The sequence below is a fragment of the Haliotis asinina genome, chromosome 5, assembly GCF_037392515.1.
Source record: "Haliotis asinina isolate JCU_RB_2024 chromosome 5, JCU_Hal_asi_v2, whole genome shotgun sequence".
Taxonomy (NCBI): Eukaryota; Metazoa; Mollusca; class Gastropoda; order Lepetellida; family Haliotidae; genus Haliotis; species Haliotis asinina.
In genome coordinates, this window is record NC_090284.1 from 74,755,475 (window position 1) to 74,771,946 (window position 16,472).

The following is a 16,472-nucleotide window of genomic DNA, read 5'->3' on the forward strand; positions in this document are numbered from 1 at the left end:
TTATAAAAAAATATTGACAGAAATATTTTAAAGACTGTGCATTTTTGTCAAGAATATCTTATCTTGGTGTGGATTGGCTAATAAAATAGGTCACGTCTGTAAACATCGGTGTGATTGGTTAAAATTCATACACGGCCTACTTCAACGTTTACAGTGCAATAACAGAGAAGGTGATCGCATAGGATTGCCAAATTATTTTCTAGATTACTCCTTTCTACTTCAGTTAGTCTGTAAATATGTCGAGTGTAAGTATCTAAGTTACTTTTCTATCTGTTTTTATCACCAGTAGTGATTTTGGAATAGAGATATTGTTGATAACCAACATGGAACATTCTGCGTTTTGTTCAACTGAGGATGTTCATTTCGCCCAGCTGAGCGACCAAATTCTGCTTAGCTAATGTACCAAAGGTCCTTCCTTTGCCCAAATATTCAGAATTTTAGACCAAAATACTATGATAATAACTTAAACTGTGTGGTTTGTGGTAAAAAGTAAACAATTGCGCAATTTGATGATAGCGTTGAAGAGATCGGTTGTCTATGTGTTTGGACTTGTTATTTGTTGCCAAAAAAGTGAAATTCAAATTATATTTCATCTTTCATTATGTAGTCTCTTTTTATGTTTGTGACATGTCCATGTACGCCACTGTAATGTAGTGTGCTAACAACCTGCTGTGTTGTCCTTGTGTCATCAGTCATCAGCTGGTCATGGTCTTTGGTGCTTCAGAGTAAGATATTTTAACGATTAGAATGATTTCCCCTTTCAGTCTTGTCTTTATTTTCAGGAAACTAGATATGACTTTGGGAAACAGTCCTTGTCGTTTATCCTATTAACCATGAAAAATAATGTTTGACACTATCATTCCTGCAATGTTTGATGCTCCTTGTATTGCAAAGTAACAAGCCTATTTCAAGAGCAATAACCATATATGTGCTCAGAATATTAGCAATGTGGAGGTCTGCAGCAGGACAGGAAACATAGCTCAAACACTGTTGAAACAAAAAACATTTTGTATTGTTTATGAGATATACAACTTATATAGTATGTCCTATTGTCGTAAGTTTTAACTGCTGTTGTGAGAAAGGTGTCTGCCGTTAATCCCTTTGTTGTTTTATTGTTCTGAGTCTAAAAATATGTTTGTTTTTAGTATAGAAAGCTACCCTGAACATAACTCCCCAAAATAATCATAATGAAAAAAAGCATTTCAAGGGGTGTTTATGGGCAGAATTCTTACAGAGCAGTGCACATTTTGTATAAACAAAGGAACTTCTTCAATATTTCTACCTTATTACATAGTGTAATCATGCATAAGTAATGGGACGTTACAGTGTAGATTCTAGCACCATTATCAAGCTTGATAATGGTGTTAGAATCTACACCGAAATGTTGCATCCTCTGCAAGAAGTTGCCTATCCATTAAAGTCTTCATCCTCAACTAAGGAATCACTTTGGGCAAGGATTTGGGGGATATTTACCCATTGAAATACAACATATCCCATTATAATTGTAAAATGGGGAATAGTTCCCATACTTATGCATGCTTACACTATGTAATAATATAAATGTATTACTCGCCCGTTGAAGATAATGCAGTGTAATATTTTTACGGCAATGTTGCACTAGTGTAATACCGCTTGACGTGTGATGTCAAAATGGTTCAAAGTTGTGACGTCACAATGTTAATGCCGATGTCGCAGTTTTACTAGACCATACTTGACTCGTCGAAAGCTGAGAGTCCTCACACTGTAGGGAATTTCGCAGCAGTTTCTGTCAGTTTGTGTTGGCGAGTAATAAACAGAATACTAAACTCGCTTCCGTGAAATATCATTTTTATTAAACATGTTAAAGATTTAGTATCAAACTCTTTTTCGCTCGTTAACTTGTTTAATAAAAATGGTATTAGACGGAGTTTCGTTTAGTATCCTCTATTAGTTACCTCTGATATCTGTTTTGATTTGGCTATAAAACTACTTGATGAACATTTCTCATGATAAAACAGTGGAAGACAGAAAAAGCTAATTTTGGTGTAAACTTGCCCTTTAAGGAAAAGTTTTCTCCCCCACTGACCATTTGCTCCATGGTGAACCTGTTTAAAACATCAATAACCAGGAAATATCCGTCACACTGGCTTTTGGTTTAAGTTTGATGTGGTGACTTATTTTAATGGTCATACCTTTTGAAATGGAAAAAAACAAGTTGTTTCCAAATCTTGACTCTGTTGCACTTGTTTCATGAGTTTGATCTGTATCTGTAACAAACACTGTTACTTCTTTTTGTCACTCAGTATAGTTTTGTCATTCAAAGCTCTCCAAAATGGAAATGAACTAATTTCAACCGATGTGTTCTGTATATTGTTATTAAGCCCTGAATGTTTATAACTACTGTCATTGAAAATAGTCTGCAGAGGTTCCAAAGAGAGTAATTGCAATAACTTTGTGCTTCGAAGTTAATTACGTATAATCTGGATACACATCAACGCAAAACAAAACCACTACATGGTATAAGGAGTGAGTGAGATGGGGTTTAAGCCGCTTTTAGCAATATATGTTCCAGCAATATCACTGTTGTCAACAAGCCCCGAAATGGGCTTCACACAATGTACCCATGTGGAAAATTAAACCCTGCATTAAATAAGGAAGACATATAAACAAGTATATATTGTAATGAATTGCAAAATACTTTTTTCTCTGGCCATTTGCACAAGTTCTGAAACCACACTTTTTTTGTTTAGGCCCAAAGCACTAAGTATATTTACGAGTTGAACACATTGAATGGCTCTCATGCTGTTGGATCACATAGAGCAAGTATCTTGTTCCAGTCACATTACCCTGCTATACATAGGTATATTTAAGTTTAACCTGTGTGTGGAATCAATGATCTATGAGTATCGATAATAGAGCATCATGTTTATTAGCAAGTATGAAATTTCTAATCAGAGGTAACTCCATTCAGAAAGCTTAGTTTCTCCTGCTTAAGATACATTTCCTCAGTGGCAAAGGGTTATGTGGACCTTGAGAAGGGCAGAGTTTGACTTTCGTCTTGTTTTGGTCTGCCATTTATTGATCTTTTCTTACTTCAGGTGATTTCAAGCCTGATCTTGATTTCCATGTTTTTTTTCAGAGATCAAATGTAGAGAATCTGTCCCCACAAGTAATTCGGCAGGTGTCTAAAGAATTAAGTGACCTAGCAACCAAACCCCCTGAAGGAATAAAAGTTTTTCTAAATGAAGAGGATATCACAGACATCAAAGCCATCATTGAAGGACCAGGTAAACACTTCAAAATACTGCTTCTGGAAATACATGAAAATGTGTGTAAGCCCGATTATGTAGACAGTACAAAATACAACCATTGTTCTATAGAAATAGAAGACGTTATACATGTACATATGTACTAGTATTATTATTAGGGTTCAGTGATCATGTGTTAAATTTTAGACACTTGCAGATGCATGTTTTGGCAATACAGATTGGTCAGTTACTACCAAATGATTTACAGTTCTTCAAAGTTGAGAAAAATACTATGTGAACTCATCTATTGTTCTTGAATTCACAAATTCATTACATTACTCAGTGACATTACTTAATAACAGGTGTCCTGTTCCACTAAGCGATCTTAGATATGACTACCTCATGTCTATGTTTGTTTCTGTGAACTTGGCATCTCATACTTTCACATTCAGTTTCTCCTTTTAAATGTCAACATCTACTATTCAGACAGAGAAATAACATGTCCGCCATTCATATGCTCACTGTTAAGTATTTCTGTTTGCAGCTGGAACTCCATATGCTGGTGGTGTGTTCCGCATGAAGCTTGTGTTGGGCAAGAACTTCCCCTCAGACCCACCTAAAGCCTATTTCCTCACCAAAATTTTCCATCCAAATGTTGCAACAAATGGAGAGATTTGTGTGAACACACTAAAGAAAGACTGGAAGGCAGAGCTGGGACTCAAGCATGTTTTACTGGTGAGAATGTGCTAATGAGGCTGATCATCACTGGTGTATGTAGATTACACCATATTTGACCATGTTGACAGATTCATATATATGACCCCACTGAGGGGTTGTGTAGGTTAGTGTACACCTTTCTTATTGTAAGTCTTTTAAGGGATTGTGTAGTGATCAGATTGAAAAAACTGTTACTTTGGAACCTACAACCCACACCTATTCTTCCAATGCCAGATCTTTCCAGTATCTTAAACCTTCCCCAACTTGTGAATTGAGTCCCAACTATAATCCTATTTGAATGTTATTCCAAATTGATTGTAAAGTAAAATCTGGTGTTCTTTTCCCCAGACAATAAAGTGTTTGCTGATTGTGCCAAATCCTGAATCTGCTTTGAATGAAGAGGCAGGCAAGCTGCTGCTTGAACAGTATGAAGACTACTCTCATCGAGCGAAGATGTTCACAGAAATACATGCAAAACCTCCAAAGTGAGTATCTTTGTAAAATTAGCATGAATCGAAGCCCAGAAATCTATATGAATGGAATTAAGAGTGGATTAAGTTTCTGGGTTGAAGATTTTGAGATTTTAGAAAGTTTTGTGCAACAGGTAAGAATGCTGATGTCTGATGAGGCAAAGTTCATCTGTAGCATATTGAATCAGCACCCCCACACGCGGAAATGTACATTTGGAGGTGTCCTCCTGTACTTGCTGTAGTAGGTGTCATTCCATGCTTGCTATAGGGGGTATCCTCCTACTTGCTGTAGGTATGATTCTATAATTGCTGCGGGAGTTGTCCTCTTGTACCTACTGTAGGAAGTGTCATCCTATCCTTTCTGTAGGTGTCAACCTGGACTTACTGTAGGTGTCATAGGAGGTGTCATCCTATACGTGCTGTAGGGACATCCTATAATTGCTTTTGTAGGTGTCATCCTATACTTGCTGCAGGAGGTTTCATCCAATACTTGCTGTAGGAGATGTCATCCTGTACTTGCTGTAGGAGATGTCATCCTGTACTTGCTGTAGGAGATGTCATCCTGTACTTGCTGCAGGAGATGTCATCCTGTACTTGCTGCAGGAGGTTTCATCCAATACTTGCTGTGGGAGATGTCATCCTGTACTTGCTGTAGGAGATGTCATCCTGTACTTGCTGTAGGAGATGTCATCCTGTACTTGCTGTAGGAGATGTCATCCTGTACTTGCTGTAGGAGATGTCATCCTGTACTTGCTGTAGGAGATGTCATCCTGTACTTGCTGTAGGAGATGTCATCCTGTACTTGCTGCAGGAGGTTTCATCCAATACTTGCTGTAGGAGATGTCATCCAATACTTGCTGTAGGAGATGTCATCCTGTACTTGCTGTAGGAGATGTCATCCTGTACTTGCTGTAGGAGGTTTCATCCAGTACTTGCTGTAGGAGATGTCATCCTGTACTTGCTGTAGGAGATGTCATCCTGTACTTGCTGTAGGAGGTTTCATCCAATACTTGCTGTAGGAGATGTCATCCTGTACTTGCTGTGGGTTTCATCTTATACTTGCTTTATGAGGTTGCATCCTATACCTGCTGTAGGTGGTTACCCTGGACTTGCTGTAGGAGGTTTCATCTTCAATACTTGCTGTGGAGGGTGTCTACATCATAGAAAGTGATCAGGTTTTGTGGCAAGCATTCTCTACCCACAGAGGTTACTCCTGTCATATCTTCCTACGTAACCTATGTTCTAATGCGACCACATTTCCTGTTTCTCTTCAAATCCCCGAGCAGCCAAAAATCGCAACACATGAATTATCTCCTATCTATCCCACATGATCGACTTAGATCCAATATGGTGGCTGCCATGGAGAGAGATGATGAATGTATGAAGGATAGATTTAGTATTTCATGTTTAACTAAAAGGCAGAAACTAGTGGAATATAAAGTGCAGGAATCAATCGACAAGATGTTTTTGTTGATATGACAGTCAGGACATTTAATGTCTAGCTTGTCCTTTTTCAAAGATAGAGGTGGAAATGCCATTGATCCACGATTATATGACTGGGTTTCTATCTAGACGAAATGTTTGCGCATTGTGATGGGGAAGAGGTTCTAGTTATCCTGAAACATACAGAAATTACCAGGGTTTTGTGAATGATTGCTTTTGAAACAACATCGCTGATTGCGCAAGTAAATCTAATTGCAGCCAATCATGAATCCATAACACTTGCTCCATGAAAGGGCCATATTAGAACAGAGGTTACGTAGGAAGACATGGCAGGAGTAACCTCTGTGGGTAGAGAATGTGTGACAACATGATGGCTTTTGTCATCTCCATTGTGGGTGGTTGCTCATACTGTTAGTCTCTGGGTAGTCTGAAACAGCCTGGAGTATGTAGAGGTTGCTATCATCTTGGTGGAATATTACTGAACAGGATTAAATTACAAGATCCGAGGGCAGAAAAGCTGCTAATAAACAAATGTTCTAATTTCAGACTCATGACAGCTGACGCATATAATCCAAAGGAAGACAAACTTACCGATGGACCAATGGCAAAGAAGCATGCTGGTGACAAGAAGCTCTTAGACAAGAAGAAAAAGGAAAAGAAAAAAGTGCTGAAGCGCTTGTGATGTGCTTAACAGACATATTGTGGACAGAGTCCTCTATCTCAGTACTGCATCAATGCCAGCCATCCTTTTCATGTGATGGAGCCGTAAAGCGACCATGTGGGTGCATGTCTTAGGTGGGGCAGTTTGCCCTGTGTGAATGTCTGGGGCCTCAAGACGGACAACGTTGTGCCCTCACGCGATCTGTCTGTAGGGTCATATTTTAGTTTGCCTGCTGACCAGGAAGTCATGTGGGGATTTCTCTTATCTTGACTTTTCATGTCTCGCAAATGAAAACCTATTTCAGCTGTATTTGAGCATACACTGTATGTGCATGGATTACACATGAGAAATACTTATCAAAACATTACATCCAGTGATATATTCATTGTGTGATCAAATGCAGTTGTGTCCACTGTAGAAGTCTGTTCTTTTATCATTTGAGAGACAGCATTTTCTTACCCATTTGCTTGCTTAGTGCAGTGCTCTCAATTTTATATACCTCTACATTACTATCATGACATACTTTGTCTCAATCAAGATTGTTTTCAGACATTTATTCATTCATTTTCAAACTCCCATTTTTCAAGTTCGGAGAATTCCGTATCATGCATGTAATAAAACTATGATCAAAGGCTGTATGGGGTGCACTGGTGGTCTAATAGTGCTGTCAGATATTTCCACACATTCATTGCAATCACTTCATTGAATTTTCAGTTTCATCCATGAAAAATATTTATGAGTCCAGTGTCATTTTCATAAATCAGTACAAAAGTTTACCAGCCAGTATGTCATTCACAGTGAGTGCATTGTTCTTAACAAGTAATGGGGATGGAGACTGTGTTGTGGTTAGCTCAAGAATAAGAACTAATTTCAGTTGTCTCTGAATGAACTTTATTCTATTATGTTCAGTTACATTTGTATTATTTATTACTCTGTGATCCTATGTAGGATTGCAATTTTACATTTGCAGATTAATGTATGTTGGTCTTCAAGACTTGTACATATGTAAACTCATCTGTGAATAGTTTCTTTTAATTTATGACCGAGTCTTATGGCCCTGAGTGCATGCATGTGTGTAAATGTCATTGTCATTTTCATAGATCATCAAGATAATAAATTTGTACATACACTTGAATATGTCCTCTGTTGTCCTAATATATATTTCTTCTGGAAATGTGCTATTTTTTGTTTGGAATACTTGTATTTCATCGCCACATGCAGCAGGATTATTCTTTCCATTGTCAAGACCTATCCTTACTAGAAACTGTCCTCAGCTTAAATATGTGAAGTTTAAATTGTCCAATGATCTGGGCAATATGAGATTCTCTTCTAAATGTTATGTCATCCCTGCATTTATATTATATGGAATTGAAATTGCAGTCCAGTTTTACACAGTCTATGTTGGTAATTTGGTTACTGGAAGAGTCAGGACGTGTCCAACTTCTGTGCAGCCTCATATCCGTATTAGACGAATAGTTGTCCCTTGGTAACATTAATAAACACGCTCTAAGTAAATGAGACCAAGTCAGTAAAGGACTGCAATTTATCAAGTCAGTCCACTAGCAAAGACTGATAACCCCAATATGGTTTGCTAAGGGCATATTTCCACCTGACACCCCCCTCAGGTTGTTTCAGAAGTGTGTGACATTGAGAAATACTCATCAAACCATCAGATACCTTGATATATTTAGTCAAATGCAACGCAAAGCATAACTTTCCAGATTCTCATACCTTTTGGTATAGACTTACAGTAACATTGTCAAACTCATAAAGTTGAAAAATACACTGGTCCCGTAATTGCAGATTTCAAGAAAGTATTGCATTAGAACTAATTTCATTGCTAAAAATTGCGCCGTTTGAAAACTGTAATGTTTTAATACACGTGGTCTGAAACATTGAATATGTTGATTGTGACAAGCAGTCTGTGTCAAAGACGAATCGCAAGGTCTCAAGTACATATTATTGCACTTTTGATTTGCAATTAATTATTTTTTAACAAAGTATATTATATGTCATGAATAAGTCATAACTGTTTTAATAATGTTTGTTTTGTTTTTTGTTTCATGTGATCTCTAAGCTATGCTTATATTTACTTAAATATATATAGCTTGAAGATATTGTCCATCTGATCAGGGATAATCTACAACAGGGAAAGGTCACTCGCTTTACCATTTGTACTAATTAACGTGTGCCTCGTCATGCTCCAACGCACACAGTGACTTGGCTCGTTCCCAGCGCAACTTCAGCTGTGTTTCGCAGAACTTCAGCCAATTTATTGTATCAGTTGGAAATTTACATGAATGAATGAATTATTGTAAGAATTAAGAGCAAGAATTATATGTGAATGAATGAAAGAAATAGAGAAAAGAATAAAAGAAAGAAGTACATATGTGAATGAACAAAAGAATGAATGATACACCGCGGTCTTCCCTTCCAAAACATGTTAAAGAACCCTAAAGTATCGCAAGAACACGTGTAGTGGAGGAATGCACAGTGGAAGTCTTTATTTGAAAGAAAGTCTGAAAAGAAATACACCAAACTGAACGAACTGAAAGGGTCCTAGAAACTATGTGCAAGTAAAAATAAACTTGGTGTCTTTCGGTAATATTTCAACCTTGTGTTTTCCCCCTCTTACAGCACACGTGGAGCACGTGCCTTTTGTGATATGTGTGCCTTTTGATGAGTTTGGGTGTCACGTTTAATGATATGTACACGAACAGTTTCACACATGGATGCATTTTGGAGAAACCCTTCTGAACAACATGTGTTAACAAAAAAATCTATTTTGAGATATTTTTGTTTACATTAATAATTAATTCAGATATCTTACTGCATGTGAGGAATGACATGGACGTTAACAAAATGTTAACTGACACTGTCACACACCCCTCAAAAACAGAAAGTGTAGAACTGTCACAAAGCGTTGTAAACACCTTTTCATTTTTGCCAAATAATAAGATCAAGAAAGGAAGAGGTTATGTACCTGTAACCCACAAGCATCAATGGCGGAGCAGATTAGATCGACGATATGTCGATATGTCCTATTTTGCACACACATCACATACACCCTAAGATTTTGTTTAGATTATAAAACTATCACTATTACTTGCAAACACATTTCACCTAATAGTAAATTTGCCTCATAAGAATTAAAGGTGTATGTGAAAGACTTCTTTTTGAAGTAATAACTAGAAACACTCAAACAATGGCGTGTAGTATTTCAATGGCGGATCAGATCAAAAGCTTTGTTCAAAAGCTTTGGACGATCTTACTCGGGTGTCCTCCCATACTTTCTAAATTTTTAATTAAGGTACGGGTAAGTAATTAGGTGGTATGGGATTTTCACGGTTAACAGATTAACAGATTTTAGGCAATATGGGAATGGAAGAGTCCAACTTGAGACGTGAGAGGGGTCTATCACATCAAGTCTTTGAAGGGCGTTTAGAAGTGAAATACATAAGAATGATAGGAAGCCGACAGTTATGGTAACAATGATGGAAGCCAATGGTAATACTTTACAGATGATAGGATATGTTTACATAACACAGATAGGGGATAAGGACGATGTACATGATTGTACATGATTGGCTATACATTGGCACACTGTTGCGTAAACATAGAATTACATAGATAGAATGTACACAGGTAGATAAGATTAATTTATCAATAAGTCCCAGGCACTTGGTAGGTACACTCCTTGGTCACGGTTGATTCCTGGTTACTGTCTCCGGATCTCGATGGCCAGTTGTAGTTTCCTTTGGCACCAGTTGTTGTTGTTGGTAGATAGTATCCTAGTGTCCTCCCGTCGAATTGAATGTCCAGGGTTCTTGAGAATGTGTCTGAACACATCTCTGAACACAATCTCAAGAACCCTGGCTTCCATCCATTTCCCTGTGGTCTGGTCCGATCTTCACTAGTCGATCCTCTACGGTCTGCATGGTTCCCTTGCATCCTGACTCGCAGCAATATATAGAAATATAGCCTTCTCAATGCAAGTTAAACTTCTCAAGTGTATTTCTTTCTGTTTCGACTCTAAAGATATGTTGTATTGCAAGACTCAATAGGAACAATAACAGTAGGAAGTTCTCTACTCAAGTATTTATCTTTTTAAGCTGTGAAGGCATAACAGCACCTCACTGCACTGAGTGTTGTTATAATCATCACATGCCCCTACTACAGCACTCCCGTCGTATCAATCAGACTCTTCCTGAGAAGCGATGTGCTTCAGTGACTCCACCCTGTAGATGGTCTGGGCACTGAGCTTATTAGACAGTATGAGATTTTCTTAATCTGAAAATTAGGCGGTACGGGTATACTCCGTTACTCGAACCTTGGGAAGGTTTGCCATTACCTGAGTAGACGGCTTGGTTTTTCTACGTTTACACCAGGCACATTGACGTTCGCACTCGCGGATCTCCTCACGGGCAGATATTACCCAAAATCAAGATGATAAAGCTGCCAAAGTGCCATTGGTGTCCAAATGACAATTCTTTTCGTGGTGGTGTTTGACAATCAACTTTGCCGTCCAGTGTCTCCTTGGAAGGATGACTGGGCATCATGCTTCAAAAGGCATGACATCAGAAAACTGCAGTCTCTCGCTTGATCTAATCAGACCATTTTCACCAAGAAATGGTTTGAGACTGAGTAACTTGCTTTTTGTTGATACAGACCTTCCCTTTGACAAGGCTGCATATTTATCAGGAAATGATTGTTTCTGACAATCTAGCAAAACCAGAGTCTCTGCATCCTGTATTTCCTCAATCTCTAATTCTCCAAATGTACTTTTGGAGCTGGTTAAACGAACATTGTTGAGGAATCTACATGTCCAAGCCATTACACGACAAAGTCTCTTCCCATCTGAAAAATTGGAAGTGTCTAATCTCCAAGATGATCTGTCAATCTCGGTCAAAAAGGTAACAGAGACAGGCAAACTGGGTAGTTTGCATTCAGACGTTTCAGTGTTGTGAAACCTTTATGGTTGTTTGGCCATTCATCTTCACAATGACTAATGAAATCTGGTCCATTTTGCCAAATTTTGCTGTTAAAAAATTCAAGTGTTGAACCTCTAGAGAGAACATCTGCTGGGTTGATGATACTTGTTGGAATATATTTCCATTGGGAAGGCATTGTGTTTTCATGAATATAACCAACCTGATTAGCAACAAATTGCTTAAAGCATCTGCTTTGGTTTCTTATCCTGCTCAGGACTTTCTGACTATCTGAAGATGATAGCTTACATTTCAAAGCATCAGCCACTGCCAAAGCCAACTGAATACCAAGAACAGCAGCAAGTAGTTCCATTTGTGGTATGCTAAAAGGTTTTAAAGGTGCTACTCGACCTTTTGAAGCAACAAGATGACCACAAATGTTTTTTTGCTTTGGCATCAACACTGTATACCACAGCACCATATGCTTTCTCTGGGGCATCGATAAAAACATGAAATTTTACATCATCAATATTGTTTCTTGTCAAGAGGCACCTTTTGAACGATAACGATGCCAAGTCTTTCATTTCATCATACCACTGACAACATCTGCTGTCAATGGCTTGGTCAAGGCTTTGATCCCAATCTACACCCAGTAGCCACATATCTTGCCAGAGCATTTTTGCTCTGACAGTAAAAGGAGCAAGAAGGTCTACAGAGTCAAACAGCCGAGCTGTTTCTCTAAGGAAACTTCTCTTTGTAAAAGATTGTACTTCCGTAGTGATACTTTGAGCAAATCTGAAAAGATCGTGTTCAGGATCCCAAATAAGACCAAGTGTATTGAGTTGAGGCAGCTTGGACATGCAAATATTAACTTCTTTGAGTCTGTCTTCAGTAGGAATGTTTTCCATGACAATCAAGAAATTGGATACCCACTTCCTTTGCGTGCATTCCTGCCAAATTCCCAGGTTCCATGAGTTCGTGATACAGTTTGGCCTCTTTGCTATCTGTCTCAACTGAATCTAAACTATCATCAATGTACGTTGAGGCAGTAACAGTCTCTGTTGCAAGGAAGAACTCAGAAACATGAAGTTTTGCATGTCTCTTTGTTACACACTGAGCTAAGAATGGTGAACAGTTCATTCTGAAAATATCCGTAGAAAACTTGTATACATCAGGTGGTCCACTTTTATCTTTTCGCCAAAAGAAACCTACAGAATTTTCGATCTTCTTCCAAAATGTCAATCTGCAAATACATTTCGGCAATGTCACAGACAATTGCCACTGCATGTCTACTAAATCTCAGCAAAATGGCGAACAAATCGTTTTGAAGTTTGGGACCAGCATCATCAACATCATTCAATGAAACACCTTTCTCGTTTGCAGAAGCATCAAAGACTATTCTGACTTTTGTTGTTTCCCTATCAAGCCTTACCACAGGGAAATGAGGTAAGTACCATTGTGTGTCAGCTTTCTCTTTTTCAGAGACCTTCCTGATGTACCCTTTAGCTTCCTACTGCTCTATCACATCTGAATATGTCTCTGCGGCAGCCTCATCTTTATTCAACTTCTTCTCAGTGTGAATCAAGCGGTTCTGAGCCATGTCATAATTGTTATGAAGAGTGTCAAGATTGTCACGCCATGGTATACTTACCTGATACCGGCCATTGCTGTAACTAAGACTGTTTTCTACAGTTTTTACAACCTTTTCATCCTCAATGCTGAAATTTTACATGTATTTGGAAGTGAGTCAACCTCCCAAAATGTATGCATAAGTTCTTCTAAAGAACTCTCTTGTTTATCTTCATTTCTTTGGATAAAGAAGTGTTCGATGTTATCCAGCTAACTGATTTATGCTGCCAATACAACACCAACCCAGTGGCGTATGTCTGGCTATAGGCTCACCTGGACGTCCGCTGACGTCTTTTTGGGAACAATGCAAGACTGCATAATCAACACCTATCAATATATCTACGTTTGGACGTGAAGGGAGTTTTTGAGGGTAATCTGTTTTGTATTGCTGCCAATCAATCACTTCTAATGAACCAGTGACCTTGGAAGCTGTCAAGCCTGTCATCATCATATCAACAGAGCCATCAACACTCTCCAAACCAAATTCAACTAAACAACTACCAAAGGTTTGTTTCCGTTTGTTTAACATATTTACACATACCTTTTCGTGAGTTTCATGAAGACCTAATTCTGAAGCTATGTCATCGTTGATGTATGTCTGTGTACTTGCATCATCTAACAATGCATTTACAGTTATTTTCCTGTTACCATTCTTCAGCACAGCTGGAATTGTCCTCAAAGCAAAGAAATGTTGATTTGCATTGCTGGTTGACATGGTGACAGTGTCCTGTCTTTGATCACTCTCTGTTTTAAGCCAAGTACTGTCATTGTTTTCCAATGTTTGATCCGATGACTTCCTACTGAGAGCATGCTACAAATGATGGTGGTTAGCTTTACAGCCATCAATACAAGTCTCATTCATACTACATGCTTTCCCGACATGGCATGGCCTTAGCCCAACGACTGGTGACATCTAAAGTTTTGAATTTCACACAGTTTTGTGCAGTATGATTTGTGGCCTGGTATATGTGACAACGAAAGGTGACAACGTTTGGATCAGCACCAAAGAATGAATAAGATTTTGACAAACCCTTATTCTCAGATCGTGACTTTTCAGATAATCCATGTTTTGTTTCACTGGCAATTGTGAAAAACTCAAATTCCTGCAGCATCCATTCTCTGAGGGTTTCAACAGACTCTCGTCTTTGTTGTTCAAAAATGAACCTTTGGTACTGCACGAGCATCGATTCAGTCATCTTTTGCCTTAAAATTACATACAAACAGCCGTAGGCTGAGTTCCTCCATTTAGTCTTTTCCCCTAAGGTTAACAACCATAACATCTAACATATCTGCAAATTTCTCTCAGTCTTCAATCTTACCTGGACGTATTGGTCTGAAATTTGCAATTTCCTCCAGCTGCAAAGATATCTGCCTACGTTAACCCCATACTTTCTATCAAGTTTTTCCAGGGCAATATTATAAGCAGATGAACTTTGAGACGAGTTGGGCTGCTGCGCCTGACAAATACTCTTTTAATTGGAGACGTTTGTACTCATTTGTGGCAGGTACACTGTCTACACGTGCCATAAATGCAACATGCCAAATGTCATACATCCAGAAGTCCTGCCCAATCTGTGGACTCTTATAACAAAACTCACCCAATTCTTGGTCTAATTGAACAGGGGCAGAGGTATTCTGGTGAATTACATTTGTAGGTTTTACGTTTGCAGTATCTACTTTGCTTAATTAAGATTGTCTGCCTTGCTTTGAAACTGCTTCATCCTTGAACAAATCTGGAACACCAGAATAGCCACTGTGTGACGAAACGGCGTTGTATAAAGACACTTGTGCTTTAGTGACCATTTCATCAAGTCTCAACTGGATCTATCTCTTTGTTTGTTTTCTTAAAGTTTTCAAGATCTCCACCTGTGTGGTAGACAAGAGCTAGATCACAGATAATGTTTACGACTTTATTTTGTGAAGAACAAACCTGATCTATTGCTCCGGTAACAGTCTTGCGACTGGGATACCCTTGTTCTAACAAGCCTGACAGTTTGTTTGTTGCCTTAGTTAAAACCGTTTTAACAGCCCTCTTTTTCTTCTTAAGGTCGGCTATCTTTGATTCAGATTCAAGTTTACTAACTGACACTTCTTCTTTGACTAACGACATTGCCGTATGGTTTCACAACCTAATGTACAATGTGAACTAAACACCTAATCACCCAAACTAAAATGAGTTTCAAACCACGCTCTGCTACCAAAAATGTAGCGGAGGAGTGCACAGTGGAAGTCTTTATTTGAAAGAAAGTCTGAAAAGAAATGCACCAAACTGAACGAACTGAAAGGGTCCTAGAAACTATGTGCAAGTAAAAATAAACTGGGTGGCTTTAGGAGATATTTCAACCTTGGTCCAAAACTAAACTAAATAATATTTAGAGTGAGTATTCACAAAATGCAGTAAATTTCAGGCCTGTTTGAAATATGCTCAGCTAAGGTTATAATGTCTTAAAAGCTAAATTTCTAAATACTAAATGTCTAACAATTGGGTTCAAGAAACTAGCATTTTCCCAATACTATCGAGGCAAGTTTTCACAATGAAATTTACGCCCCAACAACTAAACTGACTACATGTGTTTTTCCCTCTTACATCACATGTGGAGCACGTGCCTTTTGTGATATGTGTGCCTTTTGGTGAGTTTGGGTGTCTCGTTTAATGATATGTACACGAACAGTTTCACACATGGATGCATTTTGGAGAAACCCTTCTGAACAACATGTGTTAACAAAAAAAATCTATTTTGAGACATTTTTGTTTACATTAATAATTAATTCAGATATCTTACTGCATGTGAGGAATGGCATGGACGTTAACAAAATGTTAATTGACACTGTCACACACCCCTCAAAAACAAAAAGTGTAGAACTGTCACAAAGGGTTGTGAACACCTTTCCATTTTTGTCAAATAATAAGATCAACAAGAAAGGAAGAGGTTATGCACCTATAACCCACAAGCATCAATGACGGATCAGATTAGATGGACGATATGTCGATATGTCATATTTTGCACACACATCACATACACCCTAAGATTTTGTTTAGATTATAAAACTATCATTATTACTTGCAAACACATTCCACCTAATAGTACATTTGCCTCATACGAATTAAAGGTGTATGTGATAGATCTTTTTGAAGAAATAACTAGAAACACTCAAAGACTCAATACTAAGCTGCCACCATATTGGCGGGTAGCACTTCAATGACAGATCAGCGATGTCATGTTTCACACACCTCAAATACACACTAACATTCTTTTTTAGATTATGAAACTATTACTATTACTTGCAAACACATTTCAACTGATAGTATACTCCCCTCATAAGAATTAAATGTGTATGTGAAAGATGTTTTTGAAGAAATAACTAGAAACACTCAAATAATGGCGAGTAGTATTTC

The 16,472-nt window shown here is 38.1% G+C and overlaps 1 protein-coding gene across 1 annotated transcript; it reads left to right on the plus strand.

Annotated features, from left to right (window-relative positions):
- Positions 1-60: 60 nt before the first annotated feature.
- LOC137285273 (ubiquitin-conjugating enzyme E2 S-like) lies at positions 61-7,653 on the plus strand. The gene is made up of 5 exons (XM_067817592.1): positions 61-245; positions 3,119-3,266; positions 3,772-3,962; positions 4,293-4,429; positions 6,404-7,653. Exons 1-5 carry the CDS (start codon positions 237-239, stop codon positions 6,537-6,539), a joined length of 621 nt encoding a protein of 206 aa, XP_067673693.1. The 5' UTR covers positions 61-236; the 3' UTR covers positions 6,540-7,653.
- The last annotated feature ends 8,819 nt before the right edge of the window (positions 7,654-16,472 follow it).